General features: G+C 34.1%; 2 protein-coding genes and 2 long non-coding RNA genes across 4 annotated transcripts; 3 read left to right on the forward strand and 1 right to left on the reverse strand.

Annotated features, from left to right (window-relative positions):
• The first annotated feature begins 1,613 nt into the window (after positions 1 to 1,613).
• On the forward strand, positions 1,614 to 5,217 carry LOC138126497 (uncharacterized). Its single transcript, XR_011157852.1, has 4 exons — positions 1,614 to 2,081; positions 2,136 to 2,357; positions 2,416 to 3,933; positions 5,077 to 5,217. It is a non-coding gene; the product is annotated as an uncharacterized lncRNA (long non-coding RNA).
• Positions 5,218 to 6,231: 1,014 nt separating this feature from the next.
• Positions 6,232 to 7,185, forward strand: LOC138126495 (uncharacterized). The gene has a single exon (XM_069042255.1). It carries the CDS (start codon positions 6,280 to 6,282, stop codon positions 7,072 to 7,074), a length of 795 nt encoding a protein of 264 aa, XP_068898356.1. The 5' UTR covers positions 6,232 to 6,279; the 3' UTR covers positions 7,075 to 7,185.
• Positions 7,186 to 8,266: 1,081 nt separating this feature from the next.
• LOC138126631 (uncharacterized) lies at positions 8,267 to 9,728 on the forward strand. The gene has a single exon (XM_069042416.1). The coding sequence runs from the start codon at positions 8,770 to 8,772 to the stop codon at positions 9,550 to 9,552; it is 783 nt and encodes a 260-aa protein (XP_068898517.1). The 5' UTR covers positions 8,267 to 8,769; the 3' UTR covers positions 9,553 to 9,728.
• Positions 9,729 to 10,960: 1,232 nt separating this feature from the next.
• Positions 10,961 to 15,781, reverse strand: LOC138126723 (uncharacterized). Its single transcript, XR_011157933.1, has 4 exons — positions 15,763 to 15,781; positions 12,833 to 12,899; positions 12,432 to 12,529; positions 10,961 to 11,274 (listed from the first exon to the last, which is right to left on the reverse strand). It is a non-coding gene; the product is annotated as an uncharacterized lncRNA (long non-coding RNA).
• Positions 15,782 to 17,164: the final 1,383 nt, after the last annotated feature.

The following is a 17,164-nucleotide window of genomic DNA, read 5'->3' on the forward strand; positions in this document are numbered from 1 at the left end:
AATCTTTCATGTACGCCCGCTGAAATACGTGAAATTGCCAAAAATACAGTCGCGAATTTGTGGCCTGATAAATTCTGATAAATAATTCTTTGCACATTTTGTAATTTAAACTGACACGCATGACGGATCAAGCTTTGCCAACCTAAAAATTTTCGTAAAATGTTCCGTGAAATAATGGCTATAAGGACATCCCAGATGATGACGTCGCGTTCGTTAATATGTCTATTAGAGAATCAAAATGGAGGCAAATTACAAAAAAACATTTTTGGTTATGCTGATTATAATGCTTATATTTATGCTATTACAAAAATGAACCTTTGATGGTAAATTTCAAATTTGCCAAATTTCATTGTTACCAACAGACTCAGTCATTCTTGATCACACCGTGGCAACTTGATCACTGAACGGTACTCAATTTTAATGACGATAATGACGTGACCACTACAGGTGTCCCAGAACTCGCGGATCAAACTTAGAGTGCGTTTTCCTTGGTGATAACTGAAAGCAATAGCGTTTAAAAAAAAGTACAGAGTATAATCGATGTTTTGTAATGAATAATTAAAATTCTTTTTATTTTACATGTTTCTTATTTCATTTGTTGCATTCTACATCGTTTAAGTTATAAAATTTGATCTTAAATTTTTATTAATAATGATGCTAAAATAAATAGGTTAGTTCAATTCAGTTCAGAATGTTCCTAAAAGACTTTCCTTTCATTTCGACGATGACGCGTCCCACTCATGCAGCTGCGCTAATACATACTTTGCAGACGCAGAGTGTATGCAGAAGAGTCAGGACCAATTTCTTGTGATTCCAATTCACTTCACAGGCCCTGTATATTTCACTTTTTACTAAGATTTTTAAGGTAATAATATTACTACTTGACGCTACGTCGCCATTTCACTTTCCATCAACAAAGGTTCAATTCATCATATAAAAAAAAGTCGTTTTCAATGACATTCGTGCTGTCAATATGGCAGATGTTGGCATCACTTGCTGTTTCAGTTTAGTAATTTTGAGTTTCCTAATTTGGCGATTTACCTTGACGCGGAAAATTGACAAATTCAAATTATTATCTATCATTTTCGACAAAACAAAGAAAATATGTAATGTGATTCGGATTCCAAGGATGACTTACCTAGTGTAACCATGTTTTATATCATGTTGAAGATTGATTTCTTGTTAGTTGTTGATGTTTCACGAAATATAAATTTTCTTTTACAATAACTTAAAATTCTTGTTTGACATTTTTTTAACTAGAATTTGCTTACTACTCTGAATATTGGTTATGAATTTGTGTGTACAATCTGCACCAACATATAAAAAATGACACTGACAGCACGGATGTCGTTGAAAACGACTATTCCTTCATACCTATCCCTCCCGTCAATTTCCCATACCCCTCAAGGTTAGAATTGCTCTGGAAATTTTGAATCATAACAAACCATATTTCATTCATTTCCGGAAGAAGAAACTTCTTGCGTTCCCTGGTGATATTTTTTCGCCTGTCTTTGGCGAAATTATCCAAGTTTTGGTTATTTCAAAAATAGCTGTCACTTTTGACGTCTGTTCCGACAAGTCGACCAGATATAGTAATTAACGTCATAAGTCCGGGAACTCATAGTTTACAGTACGAGTTTGACGTTTAAGGACGAGGCGACGAAGGAGCCGAGTCTTGAAACTCGAAACGAGTACTGTAAAAAGAGTTCACGGACGAATGTCGTTATGTATTTTATTTCATCCTGCCTCAAATTTCGTTTGAAAGAAACATTGAAATTAATTTCAAAATAATTCAACAAATGCTCCAAATCTAGTCACATTTTTGGAACATTATTAGCAACGGCTGTTTGGCAATTGTTTAATTTGTTGATTTTGTCGAAATAATTTGGTGTGTCAAAATGATTTCCAATGCAAATCCTCCAGGAAGTGTAAAAAAATCTGAAGAAGCGTGTGCTAAATTAATTCCAAGTAAGTCTGGTGAACGATACCACAAACAATTCAGCCATTTTTGCGAGTGGAAAGTTGAAAATAATGTTAAGGAAATTACCGAAGAAGTTATGCTGGCTTATTTTTTAGATTTGGTAAGAATTTAAATGGTCATATTGCTTATTTTATTTGTGAACTAATGTTTTTAGTCTAAGAAAATAGGAGCATCTTCTTTGTGGCCGAAATATTCAATGATTAAATCAACATTAATTGCGAATGAAAATTTTGACATATCTCGCTTTTCTAAATTGTTAGCTTTCCTGAAAAAACAATCAATTGGTCATGAATCCAAACAATCTAAAACATTAACCCGAGAAGAAATGTATAGATTTATGAAAGAAGCTTGTACTGACAAATATCTCCTGACAAAAGTAAGAGCAAATTTCAAATAAAACAAGAAAATAAACGAGTTTTTTTTTGAATTGACAGGTTATTGCTATGATTGGAATAGCTGGTGGTTGTAGAAGAGAAGAATTGTATAACATTTCACTAGACGATATCCAGGAAACTCAAACGCAGTTAGTAATTACAATTCCCTGCACTAAGACAAATCAAAGAAGGACCTTCACTGTAATAGACGAAGTAGACGGAATTAAATGTGTGGAGTTATTCAGAAAATACGTGTCACTGAGGCCAAAACATGTTAACCATAGAATGTTATTTTTGGGATATAGAAATTCAAAGTGTACCGTACAAAGAGTAGAAATACACACAATTGGAGGGATGCCAAAACAAATTGCACTGTTTTTGGGTCTTCAAGATCCTGACAAATATACTGGTCACTCGTTTCGGAGAACTTCTGCAACGCTTTTGGCCAATGCTGGTGCTGATTTAGCAGTACTAAAAAGACACGGAGCTTGGAAGAGTTCGTCTGTGGCTGAAAAATACATAGAAGACTCTTTGGAAAGCAAAAATAAAATTGCCAGGATGATACTGAACGGAGAAACCTTTGTCGAAGTATTGCAACAGCAAAAGAAAGAAGTTAGTAATAAAACCAGTCTTAGTAACACCATTTCTTCTAGCAGTAATTATCCTCCAGTAAATATTGAGGGCAATACAAATTGTACTATTAATCTGAACATTAATATTTAAGTTTCATTGTTAACTTGTATTGTAGATGTATGTAGTTTTGAATAAAACATTTCTTAAACTTGAATAATTGTTATTCCGATTGTTACTTTTGTGTTTCCAATAGCAACACTTAACCGGCGTCCGGCCGTTTTTTGCGTTTTCCCGGATTCAAACTGATGACGTAAAGTATTGAAATTTGACACAGGATGAAATAAAATATTAAAAATAGTTTTATTATTCATACGAATTACACGTTTCTTGACAATACTATACTAAATTACGGCCCCCTGTGCGTCGACTCACATCCTAGAATTTAAATTTTTTAACATTAAAGACACCCGAAACAAACGCATTATATCGTATGTACAATAATACACGTAATGTGTCGGGCAGATCACACAAATGATTTTCTAGTCGTTATTTTTCCAGACACGCTTTAACATAGTATTTTTGCCTTATCCGTGTTACATATTTTATCGGCATCCCTACTATTAAGACATAAATACTTACCAAATTACCAATAAAAAGCACCACCTCAGAAAACACCAAATCACACGGTATTTAAGATACCTTACAACATAATGTTTTCTCGGGTCGTTTTGTTGATTTTATGTGCAACGGCTGCTAACAGTAGTGACAATGTTTTTAAGTGTAACGATAAACTACATTGTTTGGAACATCAGATAATCAAATTCTTTGATGAAATAGATAAAGAACCTTCAGTTAACATTTTGAACAATGAAATAGTGCTCAAAAAAGTTAACAACAGTGACAAAACTATGAAAACAGAAGGGGTGTTGGAGCGATCCATTCGATTTTTAAATGATCACGAATTAAAAGTCCATCTGCAACCTTCTCACGGAAACTCAGAAAATGGTAATTTAATTATTGATAGGTACTGCGATAGAACATTAGTTATCACACTCTTATGCCCAACAATTTATCCAGAACATGATTTAAATGAACCGTTTTAGCTTAGAGTAAAATATTTCTCGATGTTATTTGTTTTATTTAAATCTCTCCAAACAGCGGTCATTTGACCTGGTTAAGCGGAGGTGTGGTCGATGAAATAAAATTAGGTGACAGGCTAAAAAAAATAATCCGACTGTACGAGTATTCCTCAAGTATATTTAATAGTATGTTATACGCCAAGGTAGAGAAGAAATTTTTTTTTAAGCCGAGGTACCTAGTTAATTCCGCGAGAAGCGAAGCTTCGAGGGGAATAAAGAAGCGAGGCTTAAAATTGTCTTCTCTAGCGTGCTGTATATATTATTTTTTTCACTACTAGATCCGTTAAAACCCTTTCTAATAATAATTATTAATTAAATTTGTTTGTCCGATGCGACGATCCGAGTTCTCATTTTTCAACGGTAGCTATGAAAATTGAAAATCGTCTGTCTACGTTAACCAATAAGATCAAAGAAAATCTTTCGTTGCTAGGTGACGGCTGTTCATTATTGACCTTGGTTAATAATAAAAATTATTATTAACCTTGGGAGAGAAATTCTACTTCTGGGGTCGGTTCGAGAGTCAATAATGACGCCTTCTGAGACTAGTAGTGAAAAAAAAATTAAATTTAAAAACTTAATACAATTATCTAGATAATTTACAAGTTGAATAAGTATTTCTCAGTCTGTAAATTCTAAAAGTATGTATACATACCCAGTACCTAGCATGTATTTTTTTTTCATATAAAATATGATGAACGATTCTTAAAAAAACATTTCGGAATGAACGAGTTGAATTTTAACTTTTCGCGTTGCATCGAAGCACATCGCAATTCCACAAAGTGGAATGGTCAGAGCTAGACAAGCATGCGCGACTTAATAACTTACTAACCTACAAGACTTGTCATTAAATGAACGTTGGCGAGTGTGTCCTCATGTTCTTGACCTTGTTCGATTCATTCACGTTTGTTAGCTAGTGTTGAGCGTACGCAAAACCGATTCCCACAAACGAGAAACAAACTATTTATGAAAATTTGACGTTTTTGATTAATCAAATTAATTTTTGTTTCAGAGGCGCGCACCCGAAAATTGAAAAAAATTATCCTACCATTATTAGTTGTATTGAAATTGAAAGCGATCATTGTTATTTCACTGATATTAACTGCTGTCGCCTTTACAGCGTTTAACGGACTCGGTGTCAGTTTAATGGCGCTGACTATAGCTACTGCTGTAGGGTTAAAAAATCTTCTGGAAGGGCATCAGAGTACTAAACTCACATATGAGTTTGTTCCCCAAGTTGTTTCACCTTATTGGAGCCGTGCAGGTATCGAAACACTTCCAACCGGGTATCACACAATCCATTAAATTTACGAAAATATTATAAGAACATCAAACGTTAATATCACTTACCATCAGTCAGTTTCAAATGATTAAAACTGATTTTTTTAAATTTCGATGATCTTTAGCAATGTAAACATTCTGATGCGTATTTTGTATAAAGACGTTAAAAAATAAATTAATTTTAATTCAACACAAGTTTATTTTTATTTACATTTCTTATCATTTTCACCTATAATAATACAACATACTACATATACGGAATATCTTTTCTGATTTTCGTTAAAATGTACATAAATGAAATGTGATTGTTATATACGCTAATAAATTTCAAGAATAATTTTGTGGTCTGTTGGTCGAAATTTTAATTGCGATATAAAGTTGAAAAACCTCTGATGACTGCGATAAATGATGCCACAACGAAAAAAGTCTGCTTCCTGAGACCTAGAAAATCGCAATTAATAGCCATTCGAAAAATGTGTGGTTTTGATAAAACGAATAAAATGTAGAAACTAGAACATCTCGAGAGACAGTTTCTAAAATATAGAACAATCATTTGCCATACTTTCATGCTATACTTTTTTTGTACATTCTTGAGATAGTGCCTGCACTCGATACAGAAGCAAGTGTAGACGATGACGAGCGATCTGCTCTCAATTGATTAGACCATTCTCATCTAAACTATCTTCCGAATAGCCTAATGAAACCTGTTATTGGAAAATTAATCTCTCAAGCTAAATGAGCTTTCGTCTTTATGTACATGGCATATATGGTTAAGATAGAAAGCCGTAATCCGATAAACAATTTTTTTTAATGCATGAAACGCGTTTCGTGAGGAAAAACACTCGATGTTACACTTTTTTCGACACTGTTCCAGCTATATATACTAAGTCAATCCTCGAACAAGTCATAGTCTTGTAATCAGCAAAAGGGCAGAATGTTCGCCAGGAACTTGGTTCTTGTTTTAATAATAAGTGGAATAATAGCCGAAGACGCGGTAAAAAGTGATCGAAGTGACTCAAAGAAATCTCTTTCTAGAGATTGCGACAAATCTTACTCTCCCATATGCCTCAAATTGGATATAGTGTCCTGGGTGGACAAACTCAACGAAGAAGAAAACTACAGTGTCCTCCCGGGTGTTTCCGTAGTGCGCGAAACTGCTAGTGCTAGATCAAACACCGCTGACATCGTCGCAGAATTAGCTCGAGACTTCCCCAACGATCCCGACGCTCGCCTGGATGCATTCCTCGTAAAAAAAGTCTCCAGTTACTTGAACAGCCACTCCGTCAGACTTAACTTGTGGAACACCAACAATGAAGTTCAGGCTAGAGGTGGCGGAGGAGGTGGAGGCGGCGGTGGCGGCGGCGGCAAGAAAGGAGGAGGCGGCGGTGGATTAGAATACATTCTTGCTGGGGGCGCCATGATGAAAGGTACGCTGATGGCTTTGGCTTTTGGAGGATTGGCTGCCATCGCCGGCAAGGCTCTCATGACAGGACTTATCTCGCTGTTACTGTCGGCCATCATCGGCTTAAAAAGTTTAACCCATCACGGTCATAAATCTACAACTTACGAAGTTATATCAAAACCGATCTATACGCATGCCAATACGCATTCTGTCTCTCATGAAGAGCATGGAGGAGGAGGAGGACACTACGGTCATTCTTCCTATGGAAGAAGCTTTGATGTACCGCTGCCTCTTGGTTTACAAGAAGATTACAAACCCCCACAATAAGTAGTACAAAAGATTTATTATGTATTTTATACTTTTATATTAATATTTATTTTTTCTATTTATTTTTCTGTTGTTACATGTTTTTCCTCTTTAATAAAATTATTGCCTTTATCTTCGTAGTTTGACATTCTAGAATAATACATATTATGTAGGTATGCTATTTTCAAAATTTACCGAATTAATGTGAAATAATAAAAATAAGATTATAATTTTACACTACAAAAAACAACGTTTAAAACATTTTCTTTTGGTGAATACAAATAACAATTTAGTATAAAGACAACTATAAAAGTACTTTTCGCACAATCGTGTTGTTACTAGCTACTTACCATTGTTGTTGACACACTCTGTAAGTTGAACTTACCGCCCTAATGCGGTAAGTAATTAATGACATTAATGTCTTCAAAATACTCTTGTCAAAAAATTACTTCAAAGTCAATTCATTTTGTATAATCGATTGTGCGAAAAGCTTTATGGACTATACGGTTATTAAATGCCATAACAGAATCTCGTAAGTTGAAAAATCTCGACTTGGTTTCGATTTTTCAAACTCTTCCTCGATTCTGTTATAATGCACTTAAACCTAACCTTATACTGTCGTGAGCAAAAAAAAACTGGTCGTCGAAATCATGCTTTGACGCAATAGAAAATGCTCTATTGTAAAACGGTCGTAAGTATCATAACCTAGCATCATGTTGTATGACATTAGTTGTCATTTTTTTGACACTTTGTTGACATGATTATAATCAGCCAGGGTTTTTTTTTAATTTGTGATAATCTAACCAAATTTTGAAATGACATTGACGACCAGAATTTTTGCTCGCGACTGTACATACACCGTATGTCCCTGGATTGGGTTCACAAGAGGAAACAAAAATGTATTTTTGATTTTACGCAAAAACTCCCAACCAATAACATTTTTTGTTTCATTTGAAACCCCCATTTGCGTTATTAAAATCTCAGAATTGATATACAGGGTGAATCGGGAGGAACGGCCGAAACTCCATGAGTGTATTCACACGTGAAAATAATGTAAAATAAACTCGTATGTTCTAATCCGATTTTCATTTGTTTTCAAGTTATAGCATAATTAAAAATTGTATCTAGCGTTCTACGTGGATCCAAATTTTCGCTAATTTACCAATTGTAGGTATTCTGTGCGGACCAACATTATCGTCCACATATCGACAATATCCCTAACTTTTTGTATTTGTCACCGTGCCTATGTCACTTTGTTTATCTTTAAAAACCAAGAATGGTGCAAAAAAGAGATAATATCTACGTACAAATTATTTACACTGATTCGAATAACAGTAAAACGTTTCTGCTTTCAAGCCGACCATTCACTGTTTTAATGAATTTTAAAAAATACACTTCTTTAACGCACATCATCAGTGTACCGAGTCTCCTTCAAGTGTGAATAATGTAACAGTTATTGAAAAATTAATGAAAAAATTAGAGCGGTGATAGTACGGCAGCAGTAGACTTGTTCCTTATGTTCAGTGAGATTATCGAATTATATCCCCGTCACTTAACGCTCGCAATTCCTTCTTGCTCCACTAACTCCATTCATCGATAGATGGTCACTAAATTAAGAAACAGGAGCTTGCATTTTTCTCACTCTTGGCGTTCCACTATATAAGCCATTATCATTTTCACTTCCAACATCAGTCCATCATCCTACATCGAACTACAATGTCTAACACCCTGACGTTGCTCTTTACGGTTTTTCTTTTAAAATCGGCCTTGACCAGCGAAAACGCTGCGAAATCAAGTGATAGAAGTGATTTGAAAAAATCTTTAGCAAGAGACTGTGCTACGTCCTATACGTCCACTTGCCTCAAATTAGATATAGTGTCGTGGGTTGACAAATTGAACGAGGAGGACAATTATAATGTTCTTCCTGGGGTGTCCGTTGTGCGGGAAAACGGAACTCATCCAAATACCGCAGACATCGTCGCCGAACTCGCAAGAGACTTCCCTAACGATCCAGACGCTCGCCTCGACGCTTTCCTTATGAAAAAAGTCACTGGATATCTCAACAGCCATTCCATCAAACTAAACCTGTTTGATGCCAATTCAGCAGTTTCAGCAAGAAAAGGTGGCGGAGGTGGCGGCGGCGGCGGCGGCAAAAAAGGAGACGGGGGAATGGGCGCTATACTGGCTGCCGGAGCTATGATGAAGGGTACTTTGTTCGCGTTAGCATTGGGAGGTCTGGCTGCTCTTGCTGGCAAAGCTCTGATGACAGCACTGATCTCGCTGATGCTGTCCGCCATCATTGGACTCAAATCTCTAACCCATGGAGGCAGCAAATCGACAACTTACGAGGTGATAGCGAAACCGATCTATACACATTCCAACACACATTCGACCTCGCATGAAGAACACGGAGGACATTACGGTCACTCTTCCTACGGGAGAAGCTTTGACGTCCCATTACCGTTGGGATTACAATCCGGATACAAGCTCACGTTGTAAACAGCCTCTATATGTATTTCGATTGTTATTTATTATATTTATTTATTTATTTATAATTTTGTTTTTAACTATTATTATATTTTTAACATAATCATATTTTGTTCATAGACAACTGTAACTATAAAATTTGTAAAATAATAGGTACATTCAAAAATAATAAAAACAATACAGTATAAGTTTTCGATCTAAACATGATTTAGTGGGACAAGTTAGTGTAGATCTAAGATCAAACCTTTTTATTTTACAACACAATCTTCCTTTATTTCAACACGTTCCCTGCAGTTTTTAACATTTACATGGAAAGCAAATATAAATAACTGATTCACATAACTTTCCGAACCTAACGAAATATTAATGCAGCCAGCAATACGTTTTTCATTCATATCTTGATCCAAAAACATGAATTATTTTAAAGTTTTGTATGGTTTGGACATCCCTTACAAAAGTCTCAATTATAAAAATTTAAAAATGGCAGTAACATATCTTTTTGTTAATTTGCTTATTTTTTATTCTTTTGTTGTTATCTACTATTGGGTGATTCAAAATGATTGTGGCCAAGTATGGCAACTATGTACGAAAATTTATGTGGCAACTGTGTGGGTAGGATAGAGCATATATCGTGGAATGGATAGAGTTGACATTTCTTTGAAAGTTCATAGGCGCGTAATTTGAAAACTCAAATAAATGTGCAATGGTATAAAAAAAATGAAATGCAAGCTTATGAAATGTCATACAAATGTCAACTCTACGACACCCACAATGTTGCCACATAAATTTTCGTACATAGTTGCCATACTTGGCCACAATCATTTTGAATTACCCAATATTTATTTCAATGCTATTTTTGAATAAAAATTCAAATAAAACAATTGCTTGATTAAAAAAAAATATTTAAACAAAAAATTGAAATTACGCCAAAACGGCTGCAAATAGGCATACACAATGTTAACAAAAGTGGACTTAAAATTAAATTTTACATTTATATCTTGTGTCAGAAATGGTAGTTGTCATTTAAAAAAAATGAAGTTTTCGACATTTTTTAATTATCAATTTAAAAAAAAATTGCCAGTAAGCGTATGAAACATAAAAAAATGTCGCTAATAGCGCAGAAAATCGGCCAATCTTTGGGAATTCTGTAAAAAAATTCAATTATTTGGGCTTAAAAAAAAGGTCATTTTCTCATTTTTTTGTGTTTTTGAACAGACCTCAATGGACTCTTTTTCAAACTCAACAAACTTCAACGACTAAAACTTGAAAATCGAATCATTTTTCTAAAAAAATGATGTTTTTTGGAAAATCTGCGTTAGAAGTTGGGGGTTAAAAATAAGGGTAAGAAGTCAAATTCAACGTTGTTTCTGATGTTTTAGTTGAAAAAAAATGCAGAGAAAATAGGAAAATAAACTGAAGATTTACTAGAAAAATTATTATTACTGTACTCTACATCAAATAAATTTAAGATGACTTATAAACTAGTTTTATATTTTTCAATTCATCTTTTAGTGCTGCAGGAAATTCTTCTCGAATAACTAATTTTAGCTCTTCTTTCATCCTTTCTATTATAGAAGTCGCCAGTCCATCTACAGACGTCTTCAGCCCGTTTATCGAGGTCGTCATTTCAATTATTTGCGATTCCATTTTTGTTAAGACATCGGCCAAATACAACTGCTTTCGTTCCTCCGATGCTTGTGCCTCGTTGACCGATCGTTCTTTAAATGTCACAGCCTGTAATAACAACCATGTAGCAGCAATACAGAGACATACCGTGTGAGCAACAATTACTGATTCAGTTGGCAATAAATTCTGGTGACTTTTGTGTCATGTTCCAACGAGAAAACCATTTTTCCCCTACCGGTTAGAAATGTAGGCTGTGGATACCTCATTTGAGGTGAGAAAATTCAACTTTCTCGATAAGGTAAGAAAGTTAATCATGTCAAAAGTGTCAAAAGTGAAATAAGTTATTGATAAATGAAAGCCAATTCAATAAAGCAAGTTGGTAGATCAATCATATAATCTGGAAAATAAACAGATAAGCTAGGTAGGTATATTACTTTACCCTGTTTATATAAAATTTTCGAACAAACGTCAAATCTTCAAATGCGATGACAAGTTAATTGAACAAATAACCCAGCCTACTATTCAATTCTCAAAATTTTCGTTTTAGTCAGGAATATAACCATCTTGTTTTGACTTTTTTCAACGAAGTTGTGTCGGTAGGGAAAAAAATAGTATTCAAACGTTGTTAAGAAAGTGCCCTTGCAGACCTTAGGCGAGAAAGCACTTTCTTACCTTGGTTTGAAATATAGATACTATTATTAATAAAAGATTACAAAAACCTAGACGTTTAAATTTGAAATGTATACCGGCTGTCAATAAAACAAACCGAAATATATAGGTACTGTCGCGAGCAAAAAAAACTGGTCGTCAAAATCATACTTTGACGCAATGGAAAATGCTCTACTGCAAAACGGTCGTAAATTTTATAACCTATCTTCATGTTGTATGACACTGTCATTTTTTTAATAACAATTCAAATTTTTTTGACAATTTGTTGACATGGGCATAATCAGGCAGGAAAAAGATTTTAAGTTGTGACAATCTAACCAAATTTTGAAATGACGTTGACGACCAGAATTTTTTGCTCGCGACGGTACAATGGCCGGCAATAAAAATTAGCCATCACTTTTCTGTTACGTCAAAATCCAAATGTGTAATTAATGCTTTAATGACAGTGACATTTAAATGATGGCTAACTTTTTTTGCCGGCCACCGTACAATTCAGTCTTGAAAATTTCATGAACATTTTTTTATTGTCAACTGAAAGTTCAGAAACAGTTTTATGTTATGTTATGTGTTTTATATCTCTTGGAAGGTGGATTTACCGGCCTAACCTCCTCTTGTATTTCAATCGATCGACCTCGTGTATTCATTTTCTTTGCTTTGTTTTCTGACGTTGAAAAAAGTGTCCGTGTAAATGCACCTATTGTTAAAATTGGGTAATAATAGTGGTACTTCAAGATTAATAGTATATTAAAAGACAAGTTTCATAAGACCAGTCATGAAGCACGAATTCAAGATTAAAAAACGAGTGGCGTAGGCACGAGTTATTTTAAAGAATGAGTGCTTCAAGGTCTTGTGAAACGAGTTTTTTATACTATTTTTTGTAATTTGCCCATTTTGCCCTTTATAAGGACATCCCAGATGATGACGTCGCGTTCGTTAATATGTCTATTAGAGAATCAAAATGGAGGCAAATTACAAAAATACAATTTGCTAAACTTACCTTACCGATCACTGGCGAGCACGTGTACGGCATGTGTAGTTACGGTAGAAGAGAAGCTATGAAGCACCTATGAAGAGAAGTGAGATAAAATGCAACCAACTTAGTCGAGGCGGTAAATTCAAATATTAATAAACACTATTTTGACCACAGAAATTTTGATGCACGTCTACATTTGAATATTTTCAACGGCAAATAATAATAATTCTACAAAATGTTTAACACATAAAATCAACGCATTATTAGGGTCCAGTAGAAAGAACGAATACTTAGATTCCTGTTTTTATAAAATTAAAGAATAGCAGATTCATTGATGAAAATATCTTTTTTCTCATATATAATTTTATCATCTTCGTGTTTATTGTTTATAATTCTACATGTCTTTAATTGCATAACTTCAAATAGTAACATAAATTGATAAAAAGGCGCAAAATATAACACAACGGATACAGCTGCATTTTTTCGAATTTCAACGACAAGACTACGTAGATACGGGTATAATATGTATAAGCGAATTTAATAAATAAATTATTGCATAAAAAGTCTTTATTCAGTTCCGAAACTATAAGAAGCCAGCTTATTTAATAAAGTTTCAAGTTGTTCCAAAATACCTAGATTGGGACAATGAATATTGAAAGTATGTATGTACTAAAATCAAATGGAGCAGAAAAAAGAAATAGATATGCTTTGACAATCATCTCCAAGGAGATGAAATAAAATGATGCAAAAAAGCACTACTTTCACTACGATTTTTCGTGTAAAAAGTGCTACTTTCATTACGATTTTGCGTATAAAAAAGTGCCATTTTCATTACGATATGCAAAAAATAATATTTATTTTCATCTATAATTTCAACTTCTCCAGAAGGTCTTTGATAGATGTGAGAGATTTGTTTTACCAACGGTAAATATTCAGATATTAATTTTGGATTTCTGTATCGTTTGTCATTTATATTCATTATCCAAACCCATTTTTTTGTGAAATAACGGGTGACTATTAAAATTTTCACTTAGGGTTGGCTATGGATCATTCTTTGTTTTCCTTTGCACCTTAGACACTGACAAGTTTGTCATTTCAATAAATGTTTTTTCTCTAATTTGGTTATGTTTCAATTGTACTGACTGACATTTGTCGTTCGTTCTTGCGTGTGTCTAAAGTAACAGAAAAAATAAAAACTCGTTCAAAGCCAACTTCAAGTGAAAATTTTAGTAGTCGCCCGTTATATTCCTTTTTCTAACACTAATATCTTATATGGTTTCCATGGTGCATTTGAGCTCACACCTTATGTTTCCCATAAAATACGCTTTTCTCTATAAGACACGTCGTCAATAGCAACGTATCTTATAGAGTCATAAAATACGCTCACACATATCATTCAAGTAACATTTTATTCATCATTTTTACAGTAATTATCACAAAAGTGAAAAGTACAATTATTGGATTGGAACTGCCACATTAGCTTCGTGCTCTTGTTCCTAACATCTTCTTTAATTTCTGCTGTTTCATCCAATGCAAATTCTCGGCCATCGAAAGCTGGCAATCTTTACATTTTCTTCAAATGATTCTTGCCGTAGTGTGAATTAACTTTTAATGAAGTTCTACACACTTACCCCATATCAAGAAAAGCCAAAATGACATCTTCCGTTACCTCCGTGATGCTTTTTTTTATTGTTCCGGCCTTGAAACGAAACCTTTTCGTATGCACTTTTAGACTTCATTGGTAACAAATTGCCCCTTTTTTCTTATTTCTTCTGGAACGTTTTGGCACATTTCAACGATGAAAATTGTTTTTTTCCAAATTTGTTGATATTATTACCATAGTACCCACGGCAACCTCCGCATTTTGCGTATTGTGACGCGCCTCGAATAATTTCTGAATTTATTAAAATTTCTGATAAGATGTTAGTGTTAGAAAAAATCTTGAAGACAACGCCTGTTTTATAGTTTAAAAATCTCGATCTATTAAATCCTCGCTCCCTGCGGTCGCTCTGATTTAAACTACGATCTCGATTTTTAAATCGTCTATAAAACACTTGTTGTCTTAATAGCTATAATGCAACGGAATAACATTGAATTTTTTACCGTTCTAATTTTCAAGCTCAGTCTTTGAATGGTAAACATCATAATTTTACTCTTGATTTTCTAGAAAAGGGCAAAACACGGAAAAAAACATTTAAATGTTAGGTATGTTGTAATCTAGACGAATTGTTGCTGGTCTATCTAGATGTAAAACAACTAAACCATTTCGAGCTTGCCATCACAGCTAAATTATTCTCTTTATTTCTCCAAAAAAGTAATACTAATCTATTACAATTTAGGAATAGATGACTTAAACCACGATGTTTGAAAAAAATATCCTTCAATGATTACAAGTTGACAACGTCAGGTTTTATAAAAACAATATTAAAAAATGTTTATATTGAAAACCATCAAACCGTCCGGCAATGGTGCAAATAGTATATTTCAAACCAAGGTAAGAAAGTGGTTTCTTGCAGACCGCAGGCAAAGATTATAAACCGAGTCGTAGACGAGGTTTGTAAGTGCCTAAGGTCTGCAAGGACACTTTCTTAACAAGGTTTGAATACAATTTTTTTCCCTACCGGCACAACTTTGTTGAAAAAAGTCAAAAAAGATGGTTATATTCGTGATTAAAACGAAAATTTTGAGAATTGAATAGTAGGCTGTGTTATTTGTTTAATTAACTTGTCATCGCATTTGAAGATTTGAGGTTTGTTCGAAAATTTGATATAAACAGGGTAAAGTAATCTACCTACCTAGCTTATCTGTTTATTTTCCAGATTATATGATTGATCTACCAACTTGCTTTATTGAATTGGCTTTCATTTATCAATAACTTATTTCACTTTTGACACTTTTGACATTTGTATTTTGGTACAGTTTTACCATAAACATTTCATGATTCACTTTCTTACCTTAGCGAGAAAGTTGAATTTTCTCACCTCAAATGAGGTATCCACAGCCTACATTTCTAACCGGTAGGGAGAAAAATATATTATCCACTATCCAGTCAATTATATTTTTCATTTAACTGAGTTGAGCGGTGGGCTCTCGTGCTGCATTTTAACGCACTGTTGCCAGATAGTCAGCTCCATGATTGCCAAGTCGCATGATACGAATTATAAAATTCTCGGGGCGAACGAAATGACAAAAATATTCGCTGACTGTCCGACCATCAGAGAACTCGAAGGCTAAAAAAGTTCATCTTGTCGGAAGTTAATGACAAGAAGCTGACATTTTGCTAAATCGATTGGTCAGGTATAGGTGAACTTCCAAAAAAAAAGTTCAAAAATTGTCGTGTGCAAAAGGGCGTTACTCAAAATTTTCGAGTTACGTAGCTTATCGGATAGCCGGTGTTCGAGTATTTTTTTGGTAGAAACTTTGTAATATTTTCTGTAGCCGTTTGGTTGTAAAAAAATAAACAATTTTCAAAAATGTATTGCGTCTTATGGAAAGAATAAAATTCAAATACCTGTATCTCTGTTCGAGGCTTGCCAAAAATTCGTTAATTTTGCCGTGTTTTTACCTTTCTCACTTCATTGCTCGAAAACTAAGCCCAAAATCGAAAAAATTTATTCTTTAAGAACTAAAGACCGATATTCTCTGATTACGACGGTGTTTATTATTCTAATTTTGAGGGAGTATTAATCAAGTTATGATTAAAAAACTAAAATTGCAACAAAATCTTATCGGGTTAATAAGCGCAAACCTCGATTACCCTCCCGCACCTCTCTGTTTTGTTCTGTTTGCATTTCTAATCGCTTAGAGATTTTGCTGCTACGTTAGTTTTTAATCATAACTTGACTAGTATTTGGTCAAAATTATAATAGCAAACACCATCGTAATCAGAGAATGTCGGTCTTTCGTTCTTAAAGAATACATTTTTTCGATTTGAGGCTTAGTTCTCGAGCAATGCAGTGAGGAACGTGAAAATACGGCAAAATTAACGAATTTTTGGTGAGCGTCGAACAGAGATACAGCCATTTCAATTTCGCTTTTCCCATAAAACGCAATGTTTCTTTGAAAATTGTTTATTTTTTTACAACCAAACGGCTGCAGAGAATATTACAAAGTTTCCACCAAAAAAATATTTGAATATCGGCTATCTAACACGCTAGTCGAAAATTTTGAATAACGCCCTTTTGTACACGACAATTTTTGAACTCTTTTTTTTGGAAGTTCACCTATACATGATCAATCGATTTAGCAAGTTGTCAGCTTTTTGCCATTAACTGCCCACACCACGAACTTTTTAAGCCTCCGAGTTCTATTAGTCGGAAAGCCAGCGAATATTTTTGTCATTTCATTTCGAAACGA

This window comes from Tenebrio molitor, chromosome 3 (assembly GCF_963966145.1).
Source record: "Tenebrio molitor chromosome 3, icTenMoli1.1, whole genome shotgun sequence".
Taxonomy (NCBI): Eukaryota; Metazoa; Arthropoda; class Insecta; order Coleoptera; family Tenebrionidae; genus Tenebrio; species Tenebrio molitor.

Coding starts and splice junctions, on each gene's coding strand:
- LOC138126495 (XM_069042255.1), top strand. CDS start 6,280: ATGTTCGCCAGGAACTTGGTTCTTGTTTTAATAATAAGTGGAATAATA.
- LOC138126631 (XM_069042416.1), top strand. CDS start 8,770: ATGTCTAACACCCTGACGTTGCTCTTTACGGTTTTTCTTTTAAAATCG.